The 26,212-nt window shown below is 39.8% G+C and overlaps 1 protein-coding gene and 1 long non-coding RNA gene across 2 annotated transcripts in view; one reads left to right on the top strand and one right to left on the bottom strand.

Moving 5' to 3' along the window:
* The window catches only part of LOC140190863 (uncharacterized), a 96,924-nt gene that overhangs the window by 59,917 nt on the left and 10,795 nt on the right, over positions 1 to 26,212 (top strand). The window contains exon 2 of the long non-coding RNA XR_011883698.1: positions 24,013 to 24,095. This is a non-coding gene — a long non-coding RNA (uncharacterized lncRNA). The remainder of the gene's footprint in view (positions 1 to 24,012; positions 24,096 to 26,212) is intronic.
* Positions 1 to 26,212, bottom strand: part of ap1b1 (adaptor related protein complex 1 subunit beta 1) — a 67,508-nt gene that overhangs the window by 5,839 nt on the left and 35,457 nt on the right. The window contains exons 14-20 of the mRNA XM_072247759.1: positions 25,368 to 25,572; positions 24,549 to 24,578; positions 23,150 to 23,284; positions 19,324 to 19,469; positions 9,820 to 9,949; positions 5,999 to 6,083; positions 2,340 to 2,426 (exon numbers count right to left, since the gene is read on the bottom strand). Coding sequence (XP_072103860.1) covers positions 2,340 to 2,426; positions 5,999 to 6,083; positions 9,820 to 9,949; positions 19,324 to 19,469; positions 23,150 to 23,284; positions 24,549 to 24,578; positions 25,368 to 25,572 — 818 coding nt within the window. The remainder of the gene's footprint in view (positions 1 to 2,339; positions 2,427 to 5,998; positions 6,084 to 9,819; positions 9,950 to 19,323; positions 19,470 to 23,149; positions 23,285 to 24,548; positions 24,579 to 25,367; positions 25,573 to 26,212) is intronic.

Genomic DNA, 26,212 nt, shown 5'->3' on the forward strand with positions numbered 1-26,212 from the left:
TTGCTGCTTCATAAAGAGCTTTTATAAATTAAGGTCAAGGACTTCAAACAACCAAGCCCAGAAAGCTTTCAAGGATAAACGTCATGGACAAATAGATTCAAATTCAGAAGATGGCACATACTGTTGAAGATCAAAGGAACTGTGGACTCTGCAGAATGAGTCATTTCAGGAATATGATCTGCTTAAAGCAATACTGAACTCAGCCACAATACTGATGGGACTGAGGAATTTAGTTGCATCATTTCTCAGGGAAAGATAAAAAGAAATGCCGCATTTCTTTGTGCTACACCAGACTTGGTCAACTGCCAGAACAGATGCTGCCATACATGTTAATTGACTTGAAATGCTCCCATTTAAAGTTTTCAGAGATTGAACAGAAAATGACCTTGGAAAGTCCTCACAAACATCTGGGGACAAGTGTCTAAATTTAGACAGCAGAACCCACACTCTAATCAAGCAACAATCTGGCAGTCGCAGAAACCTACCCTACAGTAAACATATCAAAATTACTATGCATGTCCTGATCTACCTGCAAGACAAAGCCACTGAAGGTGACAGTACAGGCAGGACGTAGCCACTCAGTCCTCAGTACTGACAGGCAGACTCGATGAGGACTCGTGACATCAGGTCACTGTCCTCCCTCTGCTCACGATTATGTGTTCCTTCTCACTGAACAACACCTAGAGGAGACAGCGAAGATGAAGATATCTTCACTGGGGCAGTATGGTACTATAGCAGTTAGCGTTAACGCTGTTACAGTGCCAGCCGTAATACTGCGATTCAATTACCTCCGCTCTCTATAAGGAATCTGTCAGTTCTCCCCTTGACTGGATTTTGTCCGGGTGCTCCGGTTTCCTCCCGCATTATCATAACGCTATTGGTTTCGAGGTAATTATGGAAAAGGATAAGTCTGATTTTTGGGTTGTGATTCTAAATTGGAAAAAGGCCAATTTTAATGGTATCAGAAGGGAACTGGCATGTGTGGACTGGGACAAATTGTTTTTTGGCAAAAGGTTTAATTGGGAAGGGGAGGCCTTCAAAAGTGAAATTTCGAGTGCACTGTGTTCGTATGTTCCTGTCAGAATAAAAGGCAAGGATTACAGATTTAGGAACTTTGGTGTTCGAAAGACATTAAGGCTCTGGTTAAAAAGAGTTGCATAGCAGGGATAGGCAGGTAGGAACAAATGTGGTACTTGACGAATAAAAGAAATGCAAGAGAACACAAAGAAATCAGGAGGGCAGAAGGAAACACGAGGCTGATCTAGCAGACACGGTGAAGGAGAATCCTAAGGGTTTCTGCAGATTTATTAGGAGCAAAAAGATAGCCAGGGACAAAGGTTTTTTCTTTGGAAGATCACAGTGATAATCTATGCGTGGAGCCAAAAGAGAGGGGTGATTTTAAATGGATTTTGGGGCAGCACAGTAGTGTAGTGGTTAGCTTAACACTTTACAATACAAGCGACCCAGGTTCAATTCCCACTGCTGCCTGTAAGAAGTTTGTACGTTCTGCCCACAATTATGTGGGTTTCCTCTATATGTTCCGATTTCCTCCTACAGTCCGAAGATGTACCATTTGGAATGGGCTGATAAGCAGGGAGTGCCAAACAAATGCCATCTCTAATGACAGTGTTAATCACCTAGCCTTGGAAGTACTACCACAGAGCCATCCACCATTAACATAGGAGTGATCATTAACTAGAAACGCCACTGGATCAACTAAAGCAGAAGTAAATTCACTATTCATAGACAACAGTCAGATACCCAGGAGCATCTTAGAAAAACTATTCTGATAAGAGCATCCGCTCAATTCAATCTCATGGTAGACTGCCTCCTGTAAACCAATGAAGTTATAGACAAGGATCATCATGCATCCTGTTTGTAATTTATCCAGAACAATAAGAGAACTTTGTACTCTATCCCCATCGTGCACTTAACCAGCTCTCAGGAGACGCACAAAAACCAGAGTTTTATGGCTACTGGAGATTAATTAATAATATAAAGCTTATACTTTGAGTATAAATAGTATGAAAATGGCATACGCATTTATGACACAGTAAACCTACTTTTTCATATCTCTAGCAATAAAGTTGAGGTTCAAGCTCACTTCATCTTGAAGACTTTCAAGGGGAATTCTATTATGTGGCGAGTTCCTAAGCAGTAGAAACACTAGCTATCTCATGATAATGAGTTAACAGTAGTCAGCTTTGGATGCTCTGCAAACCAAGTGACATAAATATTCCAAATATGTTGAATCCATAATTTAAGAATTTGAACTTTACAACTTAGAAAGAGCAAATCCCTGAATTAACACAAAGATCAAAATATATCAAGCATTTTACCTGCATTGAGATGACAGTCTTTGATTTGAAACTGTACTTCATTTTCATTTGGAATGTCCTTCCATGTTGCCAAAAATATCTGTCGATCTGTAAAAAAAAAAAAAAGTGCCTTAGATTATAGAGGTGTTGGCTTTTCCTTACAAACAGGCACAAAATACAAGCTGATGACCTTTGTCAATCTAAGTTTAGGAATATATAAAATTTTACACTAGGTTGCTTACAAAGTCTAACCTGTGCAGTTAAACTACCCAAGATGCAAAGGGCTCACTGGGTAGTATTCTTGTCTTTGAGATTCAAGATTGTTTAATGCCATTTCCAGTATACAAGTGAGAACACAATAATTGATCATGTGTGCTAATGACTGCCCAAAAACCCCATCTCCGCCTCTGTGTGTCAGACTGGTAAACACCAAAGAAATTGAAAACTGCAAGCAAACATTTTCCCCCAAAAAACTTATTTTGTACACCTACACAAGGACATTAGTTATAATATGTCTTAGAGTTTCGGTCAACACATGGAAAAGAAAAAGTCAATCCATTTTCAATTGCTAAACTCAACAGGTCGACAATTAGACATCTGAGATATATAATACAGAAGAGATTTATAGGTATTTAAAATTTCACCAGTATGCTTTGCTGTTTGGTAAATAGTCCAACTGTTTGGCAATATACATCAGTGGGTGGAGTATCTAGGCAAACAAATTGGCAAGGAATGCCTTAAAAGTATATATTGTTGACTACTCTGCCAACTGTTTGACATCTTTCTGAATTTTATGCTCACAACCAAAATAACACTATGATCACTAACATGATCTGCTTAAGTCCACAGAGAATCAGAAACCCCTCAGGTATACGAGGATTACAAGGAACGATCAACTTAGTTAAGGTTAAAAGTAGAGACTGGCACTAATTCAGTTCAGTTCATTTTCTATTTTGAGAAAATTTATGCTGGTCAGTGAATCAATTATTGAAAGTGAAAAATTCAAAATAATTTAGAGATTAGAAGATTTTTTCTCCAAACCGGATTATCTATAAAGCATGGAAACAGAATATTCAATAGCTTTTAAAGGAAAATAGAAGCATTTCATTTAAAATAATGGGACATAAATAAGACTGTCCAGTAAACCATTTTTTTCTATTTTAATAAAATTTTAATTTAGAGATACAGCACAGTAACAGACCCTTCTGGAACAACATGCCTGTGCTGTCCAATTACATCCATGTGACCAATTAACCTACTGACCAGTACGCCTGCGGAATGTGGAAGGAAACCAGAGCACCTGAAGGACCCACGCGGTCACGGGGAGAACGCACAAACTTATGGCCAGCAGTGAAATTTGAACCCGGGTCAGTGGCACTGCGATTGAATTATGCATTGACGCTACACTATCGTACCACTCCAAAGAATAACTTATATCTATTACAGATACAAATTATCTGTTAAATATAATTTACTGATTCTAACAAAATTTAAAATCCAATAAAAGATAGGGTATTTATGATTAATACATTTTCAAAAACATTAAAAAACTAAAAGTGAAAAAGCAGAATATTTTTCCGAGTATGGAGTGCAGATAGATAATAGTTAAGTAGGGTTAAAGGCCACCTTGTCAGGTACACCTGATCATTAATGCAAATATCCAAACAAAAACTTCAGAATGGGGAAGAAATGTGATCTAAGTGACTTTGACTGTGGAATGATTGTTGGTGCCAGACGGGGTGATTTGAATATCTCAGAAACTGCTGAACTCCTGGGATTTTCATGCAAGGTCTCTTGATTTTACAGACAAAACAAAAAAATTCAGAGAGCGGCATTTCTGAGGGGAAAAATGCCTTGATAGTGAAAGAGGTCACAGGAGAGTTGCTAGACTGGTTCAAGCTGACAAGAAGGTGACAGTAACTCAAATAACCACGTGTTACAACAGTGGTTTGCATAAGAGTATCTCTTAATGCACAACACGTCAAACCTTGAAGAGAATGGGCTATAGCAGCAGAAGAACATGAACTTAGAGTCAGTGGCCACTGTATTAGTTGCAAGAGGTACCCAATAACGCAGTCACAGTATATTATATAAAGTCTATTTTCATCTTTGCAACAAAAATTTGGAGATATAGTTCAATTACTGTATAGGAAATGCATAAGACTTCAGAATTTTAGAGGTTGGTCATGACTAGACTGAACTTCTGCCTCAGCAAGGATCTGGACCCACTGCAGTTGCCTATCGCCACAAGAGGTCAACGGCAGATGCAATCTCAATGGCTCTCCACACGGCTTTAGAACACCTGGACAACACAAAGACCTATGTCAGGATGCTGTTCATCGACCAAAGCTCAGTATTTAATACCATCATTCCCACAATCCTGATTGAGAAGTTGCAGAAACTGGGCCTCTGTACGTCCCTCTGCAATTGGATCCTAAATTTCCTAACCAGAAGACCACAATCTGTGCGGATTGGTGATAACATATCCTCCTCATTGATGATCAACATTGGTGCACCTCAGGGGTGTGTGCTTAGCCCACTGCTCTACTCTCTATATACACATGACTGTGAGGCTAAGCGTAGCTCAAATACCATCTATAAATTTGCTGACAATACAACCATTGTTGGTAGAATCTCAGGTGGTGACGAGAGGGTGTACAGGAGTGAAATATGCCAACTAGTACGGTGGTGCCGCAGCAACAACCTGGCACTCAATGTCAGCAAGACGAAAGAGCTGATTGTGGACTTCAGGAAGGGTAAGACAAAGGAACACATATCAAGTGGAGAGAGTGAGCAGCTTCAATTTCTTGGATGTCAAGATCTCTGAGGATCTAACCTGGTCCCAACATATTGATGTAGTTATAAAGAAGACAAGACAGCGGGTATACTTTATTAGTAGTTTGAGATTTCGCATGTCAACAAATACACTCAAAAACTTCTATAGTTGTACCGTGGAGAGCATTCTGACAGGCTGCATCACTGTCTGGTATGGAGAGGCTACTGCACAAGACCGAAAGAAGCTGCAGAAGGTTGTAAATCTAGTCAGCTCCATCCTGGGTACTAGTTTACAAAGTACCCAGGACACCTTCAGGGAGCAATGTCTCATTAAGGCAGCGTCCATTATTAATGACCTCCAACACCCTGTGCATGCCCTTTTCTCACTGTTACCATCAGGTAGGAGGTACAGAAGCCAGAAGGCACACACTCAGTGATTCAGGCACAGCTTCTTCCCCTCTGCCATCCAATTCCTAAATGGACATGGAATCGTTGGACACTAACTCACTTTTTCAAAAAATATACAGTATTTCTGTTTTTGCACGTTTTAAAAAGATCTATTCAATATATGTAATTAATTTAGCTGTTTATTTATTATTATTTTATCTTATTTGTTTTCTCTGCTAGATAATGTATTGTATCGAACTTCTGCTGCTAAGTTAACAAATTTCACGTCACATGCCGGTGATAGTAAACCTGATTCTAATTCTAAATTAGCTCTATTCCAGTCTGTTCACTTTTTTAAAGATTCACTAAGAGGTGGAGTGCACATTCGATAACAATTCTTCTAGTTTTATCCTCATCTTCAGAGGATGTTACATGTGTCATGTGTCATTAGTCTAACACAAATCATTGGAACCTTATTTCAACCCTCCCAGGCATAAGCAGTAAGAATATTAACTTACCTAGTTTTCCTTCTTCCAGAAACAAGATATTAATTGGGTACAGGCAGCTGAAGTAGAAGACATCAATATTATTTTTCACTGCAACCTACTCAAAAAAGAAAAAGAACGACTAATTAGTTTTAGCTCTCATGCAACATCCCTATTCTGCCTTTGTAGATAAATATTATAATATAAATCTAGTGCAAGGTTACTTCAATCACCAGAAATCCCATTAAGGCGTCATTTAGAATGACTGATGCCCTGAATTGCTGAGTACTCTCTAGTTTCCATTGCCCAATAGAAAATTGAGTTCTTAAGCAGCTTATATAATCAGTTTATAGAGTTGGGCAGAATTTCATTTGTCTCTGCCAGAAGGCAGCATTATTAGGTGGGAGAATGGAATGACAAATAATGGGTTAGATATTTGCATTTAAAAATAACAAAACCTATTGTTCTTGCTCATACTTTCATGCAAATAACACCCCATTTCAACTAAGGGAAGGATGTCCAAAAGTCAATGCTTCTGTGTAGCAGTCGGTCATTAACTTTGAAAAACCGTATCTCAATGTTAACCTCATTCTTTAGAAGCATCTAATGCTGTGAAAATGTATCTACATGACAGATACAGACTAAGCCTGCAAAGAAATGTTGCCTTGCTAAGTACATGCACCCTTTCAAGGAAATGTAGCACCAATTCAATACTGTAATTGAACAATTGATTCAACAGTGAATGCCTTGATGCTGAAAATTCACCTGCAGCATTTAATGTAAAGTCAGAATTGTCAAAGAAATTGGATTAAAAATAAATAATAAGATGGCCTCTTAATCCATCTTATTTTCTTTTCATTTCTTGTTCTGCACCCGATTTAACATTGAGTTCACCACCTTAGCCTTGCAAATGGCTGTTTCCCATTTCTTCTCCTTTCCCAACCAAGATGTTGGCATTCTTGTTTCAGTAACAACCATAACAAATATTTAAAATTCAAATTCAGCAAGGACAAGAGTAAGTAATGTCAAAGGATATTGCATGTTCTGCTTTAACAAACTCAGGCCAATATCTACCTCTTAGGAAGAGTCCCTTGGCCTTTTCTTGCCTTTTTTAAAAAAAATTTGTACCTAGGAGAATAAAGGTACGAGTTCACTGAGACCTGCAGCAAAGTTGCTGGTAAAAGTTTATAGCTAGTTCCTGAATATAGCAAAAGCAACATTGTTAATATTAGAAGAGACAACATCACCGTAATGTTTGTTGCTGGCCACCGGCATACACATTAAATTTCATGTTTGGCAATCAAATTAAGTGCTTTAAAACTTCGCAAAATCCAACAGTGATCTAGAAACATCTTTCTTCATCCAGTGTTAAGTTCCTTCAAAGTACTTGCATAGCTAAATACTTTCCATTTCAAAATTACAATACAAGACTGCACTTCACCCTTTTCCTTACAATTAAGCCATTTGAGGAGCAGTTTATAAATTAAGGTAAAATTAATGGGTTGCATAACTGATTAGAGTCAGGCAGTATCTGTGGAAAGAGGAAACATTTAACAATTCAAGACCCAAATCCTTTGCCATGTGACTGACTGCCCCACCACTCCACACAAAAAAAATTCCTTAAGTACTCAACACGTTTTTGCTGGCAAAATGATTTCATTCAAATTGTTTTATTTGATTTAGTTTGATATAGTACCCTGAAAAAGTATTCCACCCCCAACTATTTTCACATTTTACTGTCGCATTTTCTAAAGTTAAAATATATTGAAATAGGATTTGAGCTAATCTACAAAACATTATGCATCACGTCAAATCAAAAGAAAAATTACAACACCTGTCAACCATTTATTGAAAATTAAACACCAAAATTGTGAGGTTGAAAAAGTATTCACCCCCTTTACAATTACTACACTAACATTCCTTAGGTACAATATACTTACTACCTTACCAACTCAGCCAATTTGTTGATGTAGAAAATTGTAGGATCACTTGTTTTCAATGAGTTCAGAAGAATGGCACTTGTAAGAGAGGCTATGACAACAATCACTCCAAGTAAGCTGCAGAAGTCAGTGGCTGCAACTGGAGATGAAGTTCATGGCACCACGATCTCCAAGGCCTTGCACAAGAAGCATATTTATGGAAGAGTGGCAAGGAAGCAGCCCTGGCTAAAAAAAAAAAGCATCCCTACGTAAAGTATGGTGGAGGCAGCATCATGCAATGGGGATGATTTTCAGCAACAGGGATTAAAAATCTGGTCAGAATTGATGAGAAGATGAATGCTGCTAAATACAAAGAGATCCTGGATAAAAACCTGCTTGCCTCTGCCAGAAAGCTTAAACTGGGGAGGAAGATTGTCTTTTAGCAGGACAACTCAAAGCATACTGCTAGAGCAACCATGGAGCAACTTCAAATGAAGAAAACTGAAGTCCTTGAGTGGCCCAGTCAGAGTCCTGACAACCCATCTCTGGCAAGACCTCAAGATTGCTGTCCACTGCCAATTCCCAACAAACCTGGCACAGCTTGAGCAATTTTGCAAGGTGGAATGGGAAAACCTCACTCCGTCACATCGTGCAAAGCTAACAGAACTTATGCAACAAGACTACTGGCTGTAATCACTGTGAGAGGTGGTTCAGCTAGGTACTGAGCAAAGGGGGGGGATGAATACTTTTGAACTGCTGATGTTTCAGGTTTTGAATTTTTAGTTTTTCATGCTTTACAATTCTCCCTGTTTTTTGGCTCTACTGTGAAAAAAGAGCATGTCATTCACAATTCTTAGTTAAATTGATCAAAATTCCTGGTTGTAATACTCATTGATAAGGGTTGGAAGATGAATACTTTTACAAGGCGCAGTATTTACTCAGTGTTTCCTTAATTTGCATTAAAGATGAGGTTTCCCCTATTTTTTTTTTATCCCCTTCTATTCCTATTGAAATACTGATGTTTGGGTATTATAAAGAGAATAGCACGGTGGTTGGTCTGATCAGAGGGGATGACGAGACGGCTTACAGGGACGAGGTCCAGCACCTGGCTGCGTGGTGTGCTGACAACAATCTGGTCCTTAACACCCAGAAGACCAAGGAGATCATTGTGGACTTCAGGCATGCCAGGAGTCACACTCACGTCTCCATCTACATCAACGGGATTGTAGTGGAGCGTGTATCAAGCTTCAAATTCCTTGGTGTCCACATTTCCGAGGATCTCACCTGGTCCCTGAACTCCTCCATCCTGATCAAAAAGGCACAACAGCACCTTTATTTCCTGCGGAGCATGAAGAAAGCTCACCTCTGTCCCTGGATACTGACGGACTTTTACTGATGTACCATTGAGAGCATACTCACCAACTGCATCTCAGTGTGGTATGGCAATTGTCCCATATTGGACTGCAAAGCACTCTAGCGTGTGGTAAAAACTGCCCAGCGGATTATCGGCACCCAATTGCCCACCATTGAGAACATCTACCATAAACGCTGCCTGGGCAGGGCAAAAAGCATTATTAGGGATGCATCTCACCCTAACCATGGACTTTTTACTCTCCTCCCATCCGGTAGGCGCTACAGGAGCCTGCGCTCCCGCACCAGCAGGCACAGGAAGAGCTTCTTCCCTGAGGCTGTGACACTGCTGAACCTCTCATCACAGCGTTAAGCAGTATTGTCTCAGTACTTTTATCTTTTCTGTGCTGTAGCACTTCTTTTATTCGTAGTTATTTTGTAAATAACACTATTCTTTGTATTTCTGGTCAGATTCTAAATGCATTTCATTGGCTTTGTATCCATACTTGACACAATGACAAAAGTTGAATCTAATCTAATCTAATAACCTGAGTGAGCAAAAAATTGGTTTGATTTAGTTCAGACCTGTAGGTTGGTGAGTGGATCCATCTTCATAACCGGACCAACTGTGTGCAAAAGGAGAGAAGCCTCAATTGTCTGATTGGGTGTAAGTGGTGCATTGACCTGCAGGGGAGCAGCTGGTATTATTCCAAAGCTATAAACCAGAGGGGAAAAAAATAAGGTTAAAACATTTGTAGTTCACTTTCATGAAATTAAGAATTATCTTATAGTCATCAAGGATTTTCTTCCAGCCCTGTTTTATGCTGAAATAAATAACTCCCAGCTAAATGAGGGTATGCATGGCCACCATTCAGCTCACTACATTTAGATCAAATCAAAAAGAAATTCTCCAGCCCAATCTCCGTGTCATTTCTTTGGGTCTAGAGCCTGTATGTTACCCCACATCAACTGTTTTATCCGTATAATTTTAAATGCATTAAGGATTTCTGCATTCAATGTTTTTTTTGTTGTTGTAAGCTTCAGATATCCACTAGCCTCTGGGCAGAATATAATTCCTGCATCTCCAAGACACAAGAGATTCTGCAGGTGCTGAGATTCCTGAGCAATATACAAATAATGCCGGAGGAACTCAGCATCAATGGAGGGAAACGAACTGTTGACGTTTCAAGCCAAGACCCTTCATCAGAACTTACTGACTACAGGTGGAGAAATCCGAACATCCATGAGCCAGTCCTCATCAGGGGATCAGAAGTGGGGAGATTTAGCAGCTTTAAATTACTTGGCATTACCAGTTCAGAGGATCTGTCCTAGATCCAACAAGTAATTGCCCTTATCAAGAAGGTACGGCAGTGTCTCTACTTTCTTAGAAGTTTGCACATATTCAGCATGTCAACTAAAACTTGGGCAAGCTCGTACAGATGCATGCTGGAGAGTACACTGACTGGTAAGGAAACACCAATGACCTTGAATGGAAAAAAAACTACCAAAAGTAGTAGATACAGCCCAGGCCATCTCTGATTGAGCACATTTACAAGGATGCTGCTTTCCTTGTAAAGGAAAGCAGCATCCATCATCAAGGACCCCCACCATCCAGGCCATGCTCTGCCATCAGGAAGGAGGTACCGGAGACAACTCCCACACCATCAGGTTCAGGAACTGTGATGACCCCCTCAATAAGGCTCTTGAACCAGAAAGAATATTTTCACTCAGTCCAACACTGAACCTATTCCACAAGCTATGGACTCACTTTTAAGAACTCTTGATATTTATTGCTTATTATTATTATTTCTCTTTTTCTGTATTTGCACAGTTGGTCATTTTTATTTACACATTGGCTATTTGTCCGTCTGTCGTGCTGTCTTCATTGATTCTATTTTCTTTCTATCAATTCACTGAGTGTGCCCGCAAGAAATTTTATCTCAGGCTAGTCTATGGTGACATATATGTATTTTGATAATACATTTGCTTTGAACTTTTAAACTTTGAAAGAAGGGACAGAAGACAGAATAAGAAGAGGGGCAGAGGAGGAGGGTGATAGGTGAGGGGCAAGGTGGGTGGGAGGGTGAAGGGGGGATGAAAGGAAATGATGTGAGAAGCTAGGAGGTGATAGGTGGAAGAGGTAAAGGGATGGAGAAGAATGAATCTGACTGGAGAGGACAGTAAGTCACTACATAAAGGGAAGGTGGGGAACCAGGTGATGAGCAGGTCATGTGTGGGGGAGGGGAAGAGAAGAGGTGAGAGAAAGATGGAAAACAAAGGTGTTGGGGATCTGGGGAAGAAACAGAGGGCAGTGGTTACCAGAAGTTGCCTGAAACACCAACAATTTAATGTACTCCATAGATGCTGTCTGACCTGCTAAGTTCATCCAGCATTGTGTGTGTGTGTTGCCCTTGCATCTCTAAATCACACCGTGTAATTCCTTCCAAAATACTGCTTCCTATTGTTAAACAGAACATTTTCCCCCAATACTTTGCTCACAATTAGCATTTTGTTTGTAATTATCTAGTGAAACACTTAATTCATTTTAAAACAATGAAATCATATCAGCAGCCTTCTAGGCTTAAGGCACTATTTATATATGATTAGAAAAAGCCATATTAAAAACATATCATATTTTAAGACCCACACTTACATAAACCTACAGGGTTACAGTTTACTTTAGATGGGATATGTTGGCTACCAATAAAATGCTGCAGATTAAAACTGGAAATGATTTGGATCAAAATGTTAACTGAACCATTTACAAGTTGTGTAGACTCACAGAACTTTGCACAAAGGAGACCATTCACTACACCAACCCTGCTTACATCTTCCCGTTTCTACCTCCTACCCAAGATCCACAAACCTGCCTGTCCTGGAGCTCTGAAGGCGACTCTCTCCGCCATGAGGAGGTACTTGTTGTCCTGCTTACATCTTGCTTTTTTTTTTTTGAAAAGTAAACCTACTTGCTGGCACTTCCTCCATAACTCATAATTCTCCCCGATACCCTTTTAAGAAATAAGCAACACGTGCTGAAATTCTGGGGGAACTCCATCGATGCTGCCTGACCTACTGAAAGAAATAAACAGTCGAAGTTTCACGTGAAGACCCTTCATCAGAACTTGATGTTTCTTGGCTTGAAATGTTGACTGTTTAATTTTCTCCATAGATGCTGCCTAACCAGCTGTGTTCCCTTTTAAGAGTTCTTTTGATTCATACTCATTCAGTTACCATATCTCTTGTATACTTGAGTTTCTCCTTACTCAACTTTTAGATAAACTACAAAAAAATTGGCAGTCTCTTCAGTTAACTTCTTAGAGATTTGAAATATCACGTAATTGTCATTTATTGATAAATCATCATCAGAGACTGCTGAAAATGCATTCAAACTTGTTAGCAGTCCAAACTAAAACTTTTAAAAAATATAGATGCTGGAAATTTTAAAATAAAAACACAAAGTGCTTAAAAGTCCAGGTCAATCAGCGGAAAGACAATATGCCAATCAGTAACACAAACAGGAGAAAATCTGCAAATGCTGGAAATCCATGCAACACGCACAAATTGCTGGAGGAACTCATGCGGATCCTCTTACTGATGATCTCAAGGATGTGTGCTGAGCCCACTGCTCTACTCTCTGCAGCCAGGCGTAAGTCAAACACCATCTATCAATTTGTCAAAGACAGCAGTGTCATTGGCAGAATCTCAAACAGCGCAACAAGGAGGCTGGTTGAGTGCTGTCACAAAAATAATCTTGCACTGAATGTCAGCACCAAGGAATTGATCATGGACTTCAGGAAGGAAGTTGGTAGAACACACACTAATCTTCACTGAGGGATGGGGCGAGCAGCTTCAAGTTCATGGGTATCAACATCTCAGAAGACCTATCCTGGACACAACATATTAATACACCATGGAGGAGGCATGCCATCAACTGTATTTCATTAGGAATTTGAGGAGCTGTGGCATATCAAAGAATCTAGCAATTTTCTACAGACGCAAGGTAGAGAGCATTCTGACTGGTTGCATCACCGTCTGGTTTGGAGGCTCAAATGCGCAGGAACGAGAGTGTCTGCAAAAGGTTGTAGGCTCAGCCAGCTCCATCACGACGACAACCTACCCTCCCCACCATCGAGGGCATCGTTAAGAGATGGTGTCTTAAGAAAGCAGCATCCATCACTAAGCCTCTTCACCATCCAGGACATGCCCTCTTCTCATTACAACCATGGCCTAGGATTACAAAGGTCCTGCTGGATAAGAATGACAGCTTGTCTATCCTGAAGGACATGAGTAAAGTAGATCAGCTTTTATGAGTCCAGTGGTTTCACAATAGCTATTGGTGTGACCAGAATTTTTTTTTTTTTTGCTAAGTCCCATGTTAATTTAGTTATTTGAATTAAAATCTTTCATCTACTGGGAATCAAATTCATTTCCCTGGGGTGTGTGTGTGTGTGTGTGTGTGTGTGTGTGTGTGTGTGTGTGTGTGTGTGTGTGTGTGTATGCATCTAAGGTGTGGCAGGTATGGCACATGCCCTGGGTGCCACTTGAAGGGGGTACCACTGAGCAGTTTTTGTTAAAGTCAGACAAGCCATCCTCGGATAGTGAAAAAAGAATTTTCTTCAGATGTATGATCGGTCTTTGATTATCATGGGTGAGAAGCACTAGGATGGCCTTATTTCAGAGCATTGTGTAAGAAGACCATGAAACGTTTCTTCACGAAGGAGGAGGAAAGTAGAGCTGAAGGACGGAGGAGACGAAAGTTGGAGGCAGAGGAAGCCAAGAAGTTGAGCAAGTTCTTCATGCCCTTCTTTGAAATCCCGGAACAAGCAGTTCGACACGTTCCGTGGAGTCGCCTGCACCTGCTACAAGTTTGTTAGAATCCGAAGGTAGATCAAGTACAAATGGGCCACAAGCCAAGGAGGAAGTCAAGTCAGATAAATCCGAGTATGACGAGATTAAGAGTGAGGCTGCCACACAGAATGTGAACATGAAAGGTGGGGAAGACGATGGTGGTGATGGTAATGTTGAGTTTAGTGATGAGATTTTACCTGACGAGATTGAACCTGACGACACTGAACCTTGTGAACTGGATGGTGTCAAAGAGCCTCGAACTGTCATACCAGAAGTGATTGAACAACATGACACTGGACTTCTGAAGTTCGACAAGGATACTGGAAAAGCAATTCTGACTGGCGCGCTGAGAACAGAAATAATAAAGCTGGGTTCGAGGTATTTCCAGAACAGTGAGGGGCCTTTCCTACCAACAAATAACCGCTCAATGAACAAAACTTGGTTCAAGAGGAAATTGGGAAATGGTCGTGGTGAGGAAGTGACTCGCTCATGGCTGGTCTATTCCCTTCTAAACAGTCTGCATTTTGTATCTGTTGTCTTCTCTTTTCCCGGTCAGACCATCAATCCTCATTGGAGCAGGAAAGTGGATTCAACCAGTGGAAAGCACCTGAAAGGATTAGTGTTCATGAAAATGCCAAGGATCAGCGGGAAAGCTCCACACAGTGGAAAGAAATGGAAGGAAATTTAGCTGGAAACAGAGGAGTTATTGACGCGGTATTTCAGTCACAGATCGAGAAGGAAACGCAGAAGTGGCGTGATATCTTGACGAGAATCCTTCACTGCATAAAATTCCTTGGGACTCAGAACCTGGCTTTGCGAGGACACAGGGAGTCACTTCAGCTAGACAATGGCTTCAATGTGGGAAATTTCCTTGGCTTACTGAAACTACTGGCCATCTTTGACCCTGTCATAAAAGAACACCTCACTCATTTGGGAAGTCATCCTGGATCCACGCCTTATCTTTCACCGGGTGTCCAGAACGAATTCAACCACATGATGGCATCCACTGTTCACCAGAGTTTACTCAGAAGCATTTGTAAAGCCAAGTACTAATGTCTCATGTTCAACTCGACTCCTGATCAGGCACACCGTGAGCAGTTGCCAGAAGTAGTGAGGTATGTGGAAGTTGATTTTGAGGGGAAAACAGTCAGTGTTAGAGAGTCCTTCCTTGGTTTTATCCAGATAAGTCAGAAGGATACTGAGAACTTGGTTGAAGACATCTTGAAACAGCTAGAGAAGGACAAAATGGAGCTACAAGATTGTCGGTCACAGTGCTAAACGCTGCTGTGATGGCTGGACACAAAAGTGGTGTTCATCAAAGAATAAGTGAGAAAAACAACCTGGCAGTGTTTATAAATTGTGACAATCACTCACTCAACTTGGCGGGTGTACATGCAGCACAATGGTCACGATTTTTGGAACCATCGAAGCTCTCTACATGCTTTTCTCTTGTTCAACACAGCGCTGGGAAAAACTCAAAAACGCCATGCCTGTGGTTGTTAAGTTGGAGTCCGAAAGCAGGTGGAGTGCAAGGACGGAGGCAGTGAAGCCCATCAACTAGTACCTTGAGGAGATACTTCAAGTTCTCCAGGACATGATAGACAATGAAAACTGGACCAGTGAAACAAGAAGTGACACAAGGCAGCTGTACAACTGCATGTTGAGTTACGATTTTCTGATTTTGCTAGGATTTTGGAACAAAGTACACATTCGCATTGACCGTATTCAAAAGAGGCTGCAGGATCCTAGCATGAACTTCCACGATGCTGCCCTGGATTTGAAAGCCCTCCGAGATCATTTTTATGATGAAACAGGTGCGTTGGTCAGTCAGACATTCGAAGGAGTCAGTCTCTGTCCAGAATGGAATATTGAAGTTGAATAACGTCAGAGATGAAAGAAATGAATGGCTGATGAGATCTTGAGAGACGCTGGGTTAACAGCAAAGGAGGAAACGGAAAGAGTCATGAAGGGAACACTTGACAGTCTTCACAGAGAAATGGACGAAATGTCTGCTCATTTGCACGACACTGACGCCAAGTTTGGGTTCCTTCTCGATGTCAAGGGACTGTATCATGGCAACGACAGTAACGACCTAACGAAGAAGTGAACAAGCAGTTCGACACGTTCCGTGGAGTCGCCTGCACCTGCTACAAGTTTGTTAGAATCCGAAGGTAGATCAAGTACAAATGGGCCACAAGCCAAGGAGGAAGTCAAGTCAGATAAATCCGAGTATGACGAGATTAAGAGTGAGGCTGCCACACAGAATGTGAACATGAAAGGTGGGGAAGACGATGGTGGTGATGGTAATGTTGAGTTTAGTGATGAGATTTTACCTGACGAGATTGAACCTGACGACACTGAACCTTGTGAACTGGATGGTGTCAAAGAGCCTCGAACTGTCATACCAGAAGTGATTGAACAACATGACACTGGACTTCTGAAGTTCGACAAGGATACTGGAAAAGCAATTCTGACTGGCGCGCTGAGAACAGAAATAATAAAGCTGGGTTCGAGGTATTTCCAGAACAGTGAGGGGCCTTTCCTACCAACAAATAACCGCTCAATGAACAAAACTTGGTTCAAGAGGAAATTGGGAAATGGTCGTGGTGAGGAAGTGACTCGCTCATGGCTGGTCTATTCCCTTCTAAACAGTCTGCATTTTGTATCTGTTGTCTTCTCTTTTCCCGGTCAGACCATCAATCCTCATTGGAGCAGGAAAGTGGATTCAACCAGTGGAAAGCACCTGAAAGGATTAGTGTTCATGAAAATGCCAAGGATCAGCGGGAAAGCTCCACACAGTGGAAAGAAATGGAAGGAAATTTAGCTGGAAACAGAGGAGTTATTGACGCGGTATTTCAGTCACAGATCGAGAAGGAAACGCAGAAGTGGCGTGATATCTTGACGAGAATCCTTCACTGCATAAAATTCCTTGGGACTCAGAACCTGGCTTTGCGAGGACACAGGGAGTCACTTCAGCTAGACAATGGCTTCAATGTGGGAAATTTCCTTGGCTTACTGAAACTACTGGCCATCTTTGACCCTGTCATAAAAGAACACCTCACTCATTTGGGAAGTCATCCTGGATCCACGCCTTATCTTTCACCGGGTGTCCAGAACGAATTCAACCACATGATGGCATCCACTGTTCACCAGAGTTTACTCAGAAGCATTTGTAAAGCCAAGTACTAATGTCTCATGTTCAACTCGACTCCTGATCAGGCACACCGTGAGCAGTTGCCAGAAGTAGTGAGGTATGTGGAAGTTGATTTTGAGGGGAAAACAGTCAGTGTTAGAGAGTCCTTCCTTGGTTTTATCCAGATAAGTCAGAAGGATACTGAGAACTTGGTTGAAGACATCTTGAAACAGCTAGAGAAGGACAAAATGGAGCTACAAGATTGTCGGTCACAGTGCTAAACGCTGCTGTGATGGCTGGACACAAAAGTGGTGTTCATCAAAGAATAAGTGAGAAAAACAACCTGGCAGTGTTTATAAATTGTGACAATCACTCACTCAACTTGGCGGGTGTACATGCAGCACAATGGTCACGATTTTTGGAACCATCGAAGCTCTCTACATGCTTTTCTCTTGTTCAACACAGCGCTGGGAAAAACTCAAAAACGCCGTGCCTGTGGTTGTTAAGTTGGAGTCCGAAAGCAGGTGGAGTGCAAGGACGGAGGCAGTGAAGCCCATCAACTAGTACCTTGAGGAGATACTTCAAGTTCTCCAGGACATGATAGACAATGAAAACTGGACCAGTGAAACAAGAAGTGACACAAGGCAGCTGTACAACTGCATGTTGAGTTACGATTTTCTGATTTTGCTAGGATTTTGGAACAAAGTACACATTCGCATTGACCGTATTCAAAAGAGGCTGCAGGATCCTAGCATGAACTTCCACGATGCTGCCCTGGATTTGAAAGCCCTCCGAGATCATTTTTATGATGAAACAGGTGCGTTGGTCAGTCAGACATTCGAAGGAGTCAGTCTCTGTCCAGAATGGAATATTGAAGTTGAATAACGTCAGAGATGAAAGAAATGAATGGCTGATGAGATCTTGAGAGACGCTGGGTTAACAGCAAAGGAGGAAACGGAAAGAGTCATGAAGGGAACACTTGACAGTCTTCACAGAGAAATGGACGAAATGTCTGCTCATTTGCACGACACTGACGCCAAGTTTGGGTTCCTTCTCGATGTCAAGGGACTGTATCATGGCAACGACAGTAACGACCTAACGAAGAAGTGAGAAAATTTGGGTGAATTGTACAGCTCTGATGTTGATGGACAGCAGCTATATGAAGAAATTTTAGATTGCAGAATATTGCTATCAAGGCAGGTCAACATGAAAATATCAAGACCTGAAGAGCTTCTTGAATTTATTGTTCAGTATGGAGATGAGAATGTCTTCCCCAATCTTCGCCTTGCTATTCGGATAACGCTAACCATCGCAGTTTCCATCCCCAGCTGTGAGAGATCATTCAGCAAGTTAAAACTAATACGTTCGTATTGGAGAGCCTCCATGGGTCAAGGCAGACTCTGTGATCTTGCTCTGCTGAGTGTAGAAAGAGAAGAAACTGAAAAAACTGACTTTGATCACATCAAAGACCAATTTGCATCAGTGAAAGGAAGGTGCAGTTATAATTTTCATGTAGTGCCATAATTTGTTAATAAAAAGATTAATGAGCTTGACTTGTATTTTTGAGCTGATATTATGGTAAAGTTATCTAAAAGATGGGTGTCAGATGTTTGGACAGAGGCGCAATTTCAGTGCTTGTCATAGGCACTATTTTCCGTAGATACGCCTGTGCGTGCCTGTGTTCGCGCGTGCGTGTGTGTAATATATTTATTAGAAATATACCTCATCAGGTAATATACTCCATTACTTCACTAGCTAAGAGTTAAGACAAGCTGGCAATGTTTCGGTTTCCTACAAGCATCAAATTCATTTCAGATACTAACCAAATATTATACAACATGTAGGATTTATCTGCAAACAAGTATTACACATTTCAAAATGAGTCTACTTGACTCAATCTACTTACTTTAATTATTGACTCACTTGCCCATTCCCTCTAGAAAACGCTAGATTACTACAAAGCAGTTTAAGAATTAGTGCAATCTGAAGAAAGAATCTAATAGGAAATTTTAAAGTATTTTGCATAGAAGGATTTAAAGCAATTCTATGGTAACTGACCTGCCAGATACAAAAGTACTGCTTTAAGTCAGGCCAAATATAATTCTCACCTATTTTTATTAAACTGGATTGCAAAGTCAGTCATTACTTGCATGGCTTTGTTCGTCAGGGAGAGATCCATGTAAATATGACCCATGCGACGTGAAAATGTGCCAGAAATTTCAAGACCTTTGGCCTTTGCAGCAGGCAACCAAACCTAGTGTAACAAAAAGAATTTAAAGTGTTCATATGGCCTCATGACATTTCTAGACACAAACAAAAAAAGGTTGTATTTTCAAATAAACCCACAATTACATTGCAGTTTCCCAGAAAATTTAAACTATGAAATTACACAGAATGTAAAAAAAAATTTATCACATTCTGATGTGCAAAGGGCCGAAACTAAATTCCTTCATCAACAAGCAACATAAAATATACTTCTGTAAATAAGGACTCATTTCAGAAAATATCAATAAAACTCAGTCATACAGTACACACAGCACAGGTCAGTTACACTTCATTATGCAGCATGTTGGTTTACCAATTGAAAATAACAGTACAATGGATACTGGTTAATTGGACCATCGGTTAATCAGGCAGCCAGTTATTTGGGCCAACTGTTAAAAAAACAAAAATTAATCAAGAAAATGCTGGAATTTCCTTTGTTTATTTGGGACAGTATTGCACGTAATTAGGGCAGGGGACTGTTGCCGAAGTTTCTAACTAGCGTCAGTTGTGTTCACTTGTGTGGCCGCTAGACATTATGTCGTGCTTAGAACAAACAGATTTTAATAGTGTCACTTGCATGTGTTTGTGTTCAAAAAGCAGTGATTATTGTCACTGATAGTCAGGGAGAAAATAAGCAGCAAGACAATTCAGAACTTGTTTGCATATTGCAGTTTCAAGCATTCAGGTTTAGAGATGTCAAAAATGGCTGGGAGTTAAACTGAAACAATTTCAGTACTTTAGCAAGTTAGGAACAGCGAAGAATTTTTAAGTGTTGACAATCATCTTGAATGTTACAATGAAATTGAAGATTTGGAGGACACAGTCTTCGAAAGGATTGTAGGAAGGCAATCCATTATCTACACTAGGTGCCTGTGATGATTTTCTTGATTTACAGTCAATCAAAAGAACATGGCATCATACACTGGATTAATTCCTTTGTTGATAAGAGTTTTATAGTACTATAGTAGGATAGACTGTTCTAATTTGTTCTGTTATTAATTTAAATACATTATTTGTTACTTAGTTAAAAGGTAGTTTGTCTCTATTATACCTTTCAACTACTTCCATGAAACTTTGGGTATTTGGGCCTGATGTGTCCTAATTAACCAGAATCCACTGTATTTGTACAAATGTAAAATACTGATTTCCTTTATATTTATAAGCTGCTTTATAAACCATCAACTTAAGACGGAGACTGTCAAACCTTAAAATATTTGCAATAAATTTGAAAGTATATTTTTGTTTAAAAGAGAGCTAGAACAGGAGATTCAAGTTGAATTGGACTGCTGCATTCCTGACCTGATATCAAAGACTTAAATTTAAAATGAGAATTTTTTTTTTAGATATTTTCATTTAAGCTAAGATACCTATTACTCCAATAATTGTCCTTTGCCATTCATGCTCAATCATTTGGGGGGGTGTGTGTGTGTGTGTGTGTGTGTGTGTGTGTGTGTGTGTGTGTGTGTGTGTGTGTGTGTATGTATGCGTGTATGTACATATGTATGTATGTATGTATGTATGTATGTATGTATGTATGTATCTGGGTTCCCAATCTTTTTTATGCCACGGACCCCTACGACAAACTGAGGGGTCCATGGAACCCAGGATGGAACCCCTGTCTTAGAGAAATTCAATCTGGATAAAACAAGAACACAATATACACACTGGAATGGAAATTTCTGCTTAAGGCTTCCCAAAACCCGTCATTAGACACACACCCTTGTGGCTCATATCAGAAGTAACAAAAAATCCTCAAAATAAGGCACACATAAATAATCTGAATTGTTCAATGGTTTTCCTAACTAAGGAACAGTTAGAAGTAAGTAAAGAACAGTTTGTAGAGATTCAATTAATAGTTACTGTCTTCAATAACCAATCAGAAGGTTGGCTTTAATACATTACATGGAAGTACATCTAAAGAATGGCAAATGACACCTGTCACAGTGATGCTACAGCAACTCTAAATCTCGTTTCTGATAGTCATTCCCTCATCCTGCATGCAAAAGTGTACTTGCAAAGTTTTATATTCTTCCATAAGATAAGGGTGTTGCTGATCATTCCTAATGCCAAGATAGTGGTGATGATGTGCTTTTACAACTCTTGGCAGAAAACACTATCAAGTTAGAGATGCAGAATATTGTGCCAGTGACAATGTATTTCCAAGCTGGATAAAAATTTTACTAATTTAGCTATTGTGCAGTGTAAAACCAAGATTAACAAGGCATAAATGAACAAGTGCTTGCACAATTATAATTATACTAGTTAACTTGCCCATTATGGCATTTCCACCATTTGGCCTGTTTCCAGCAGAGCATTCCCATCAGCTCCATTCTCTATAACCCTATAATATATTCTCTTTCACCTACCCATCAAATGTTCTTTGGCACTTATCTAACATCATCATCAGCATTATGTGCCACGTTGTATGACATAGGCGATCATGGTCTTTCCATGCAACACACACAAAATGCTAGAGGAACTCAACAGGCCAGGCAGCATCTATGGAAAAGAGTACAGTTGACGTTTCCATACTATTTTTCCATAGATACTGCTTGTTCCCCCAGCATTTTATTGTGTTGCTCAGATTTCCAACATTTGCAGATTTTCTCTTGATTATGGTCTTTCCACGATCATGATTGTTCTTGGCAATTTTTCTTCCCCCCACAGAAGTGGTTTGCCATCGTTTTCTTGTGGGTAGTGTCTTTATAAGACGGGTGACCCCAGCCATTACCAATACTCTTCAGAGACCATCTGTCTGGTGTCAGTGGTCACATAACCAGGACTTGTGATGTGCACCAGCTGCTCATATGACCCTCCACCACCTGCTTACATAACTTCATGTGAACCTGGATTGGTGGGGTAGGGGAAAGAGGGGCTAAGCAGGTGCTACACTTTGCCCAAGGGTAACCTGCAGGCTAACAAGGGAACAGAGTGTCCTTTGGTAAAGACCTATCTTCACCTTGCCATCTCCAGCAGGAGTAATTCACCATCGTCTATCAACCTGCCGGCACATCTTGGGGGAAACACTCTCAGTCACAGGAAGAACATGCAAACTTTGACAATCAACAAAATCCGAAGTAAACGCAGATTGCTGGAGCTGCAATAAAGCAGCACCAAGTGCTGTGCTACTCTGCTGCATACATCCTCTGAACTAAATATCTTTCGAGTATTTTCAATATGACAAATTGTACTTTTCAATCTTGTCATCGTGGTGCTATTAAATTTTCTTAATGCAAAGAAGATAGATTCTCATTGTGTATGTATCAGTGTTAATTCAGAACAGTTTTTATATAAAATTTAGAATTTATAACCAAATAATGTTTTCGAGTGTTGTATTATGAACACTCAGAGACACTGAGTGAGGAAAAAGGCTAATTTGATTCTTGCTTTACCAAGGTCCTGATAAGAGCCATACTAACTGGAAATATAACTGGTGAAGACTGACATCTCTCTGCAGAGTGAATTTTTAAAAAATCAAGAGTAGAAACCACATCTGAGCAGGGATTTTTTCTTTGTTCTTTATGACTAGATATAGGCTAAGTGCTGTGGGTGTGGAGGTGGAACAGGAGTCCTACTAATCTCAGCAGGGAGACATGTAGGACAAGTAGTCAGGTGGTGGGATAATCTAAGCTTTGGAAAAAATATTAGTAACAGTTAAATGGTGCTTACAGTTTTAGGTGCCACGTAGGAACCAGATGAGACGCCTATACCACCGGCAAGATCAAACAAGTCACCTAAGCCGCCTCCTACCGTTGCATTCAAGGATGTCGGCATCACTGCTGGGGTCCCATAGCCAGCGCCAATCTGAATGAACAGCAAAAGATAAGCTTTATTTATTCATTCATTCATTCATTCATTTATTTAGCAAAACTGCACAGAGTAGGTCTTGGCGGCCTTTCGAGCCCTGTTACACCAGGTACCCCAATTTAACCCTAACTAATCACGGGACAATTTACAATGGCCAATTAACCTACCCGGTATGGCTTTGGACCACGGGAGGAAACCGGAGCACCCGGGGAAAGCCCACGTATTCCATGGGGAGGACCGAGAGACTCCTTAGAGGACATCAGAATCGAACTCCAAACTCTGACATCCAAAGCTGCAATAGTCTTATATTTTGCATTCCACTTTGTCAAACTGTTTGCTTACTTGCTGTTATATGCACACAGTTTTAAAGGAGAATTTTTATGTGATCAGGCCATAAAGCGCAGTGCATACAAGTTCTTCTTACAGAAACATGAATATATTGTGATGTAAAAACTAAAAACCTAGTTTTATTAAAAAGCACTTAAAAAGCAGTGGTTTTCCTATTTCTATATGGAATGTGGACATGGCATTTCTTATCAATTCCTACTTTCTTCTAAACTCAAGAGGCAATTGTGTATAACCACATTGGTGGGTCTGCAGTCACATACAGGCCAGACTGGGGAAGAATAGCAGATCTCTTTTTGAAGAACTTCAATAAACCAGATGAGTTTTTAATTATTATATGGCAGTTTTACCACTGAGATGATTTTTATTTTAATTTCCAGTTCCAGATGACAGTTTGAATTTACATTTCCCTGCTGCCACTGAGGGATTTTAATTCACGTCTATGGATCAAGGACCCTGAACTGTATGTATTAGTTTGTAATTTTCACAACATTTTAAAAATATTACATTTACGTATAAAAGTTTATAATTAAAGAATAAAATCACTAATTCTGCTGTAATTGGCATTTTAGATTGAAGGGTTTTTTCATGCATTAAAATCATGTCACTTTACAACAAATATCATTCACAAATTATATAAAGTTCCTTTTGTGACCATGAATGACTGATTGCATTAAATATGGTTCTGGTTGGCCACTTTTGAAGGGAACAAGCCAAAAAGTCCAACTGTGAAGGATTAAAGCTAGTGTTTAAAAAAGAAAGATGAATTGTTTTGAGTCAGCAGATTGCATGCATGGAGAGAATGTCAATTTCACCCTTGTGATAGAAGCAAACAGCATTGCAATAGAATTACTTCATCTCTTTAGAAGTTTCACCCTCCCACCCCATCTATTTATGAAGTAGATATGCAACTTACTGCTGGACTTCCGCCTAGATCACCACCAAGCTTTAAAAGAAACAAAAATTAGGTTACAAGTTAAAGATGGAAAAGTAAACTCTGAATATAAATGTTAAGTTCAAATTTTATCCTTACAACAACCAAAATGTTAATTATCCACCATAAACCTTAGGGGCACTTAGAACTAGAGCAATTCAGGTACTATAACTAGAAAACTATTAGCCTTCAGATTTACTTGAAAGCAAATATTAACACCCAAAAGGACAGAATCATACCCCTTCAGTTTCATCGCCCATCTCCAGACACGAATATGCAAAGACAGAGGCAATGCAAGGACAGTCACATGCAAGCAGAAGTGGAGTGAAAAAAAAAGAAAAGAGCATAAATTTGAAGAGAAAACAGCATTATTAGAGTATGTACATTAACTACAGATAAAGCACATCACTAAAAAGAAATAGTTAACTCAAAATTAACTAAATGTTCACTATTTTAGTGCGATGTTGAATTGTTAAAATTCTGTAGGTTGTTCAAAAAGCCTATTATCATAAAATGTATTATAATCTGTTACTCATTACAAAGGAACGCAGGAAAATAAGATCATGCTACACAATCAACTGAACAAAGTTAAATTTGAGTCTTCTAATCTCTCATACTAAAAATCTTAAACTTGTTTCGCAAAGTTTAAAAGAAAGTTATTCTGCTTTTAAGCTCTATACATGCCAGCAATTTAGGGGGTAAAATCTAAATGATAACATTTTAAACCAAAATCTGACAAGCACATTCATAATTTCAAAATAGGTTTTTGATTACTGAAAAGGCCTTTGGTTCTTTGCCTACCAAACTGTCCAACCCGCCACCAAGCAGGTCCATGGCTCCCATCTGCACTGTTGAAGAGGGGATAGGTACATTGACAGGAGGGCCAAGGTCAAGATTCAAAAGATCACCCAGAAGATCTCCCTGGGATGGAATAACAGCAGGTTGTTGCTCAGTAGGCTGGGGTGCAGCAGATGCAGCAACTTCAGGACTCTCAGTACTTTCATTTCTAAGAGAATGAAGAAAATGCCAAACATTAAATACTAGGATTAAATATTGTTTTGATTCTATCACATAACTGGAGAACAAATCAGTGACTATAGAAACTTGCATCTAAACAGCACTTTTTCCAAAGAGACACAAGGCAAAAAGTACAGATAAATTTGAATGCCAGGAGGAAAACATTCAAATCAGGGATATAAAGGGCGGGTATAGAAAAAGATGTAAATGTAGTGTATGAGGAAATGTTATCACAAAGTCAACATTAATGATCCTTGGAGACACAAGGCATTTCACAATTTTCTGATCTTAATCCAACTGTTCTTGAATAGCAGAATACAATACTGTGGCAAGGGAAAGCAGAAATTAACAGGTAAAGTTTGAGATAACTTACAGCATTTTCTGTAAACTGGTTTGAGTAAGTATGAGCTACAAGTAGTATTTACCAACCTCACATTAGTGAAGTTCAAGGAATGAAGAAATGTGGCTACTGAGTTTGAAAATAAGTAACAGAATCTATACACCATAACCTATCAATTATTCCAGCTAAAAATCCTTTATGATCCCCAGGAAAATAAACGTGGAACTTTTGCTTTTTAAATCAGTTTATTTCGTAAGATAACAGGGGGCATACTTTCTTCACTGACGTT

Source organism: Mobula birostris, chromosome 31 (assembly GCF_030028105.1).
Source record: "Mobula birostris isolate sMobBir1 chromosome 31, sMobBir1.hap1, whole genome shotgun sequence".
In the NCBI taxonomy this organism is placed as follows: domain Eukaryota; kingdom Metazoa; phylum Chordata; class Chondrichthyes; order Myliobatiformes; family Myliobatidae; genus Mobula; species Mobula birostris.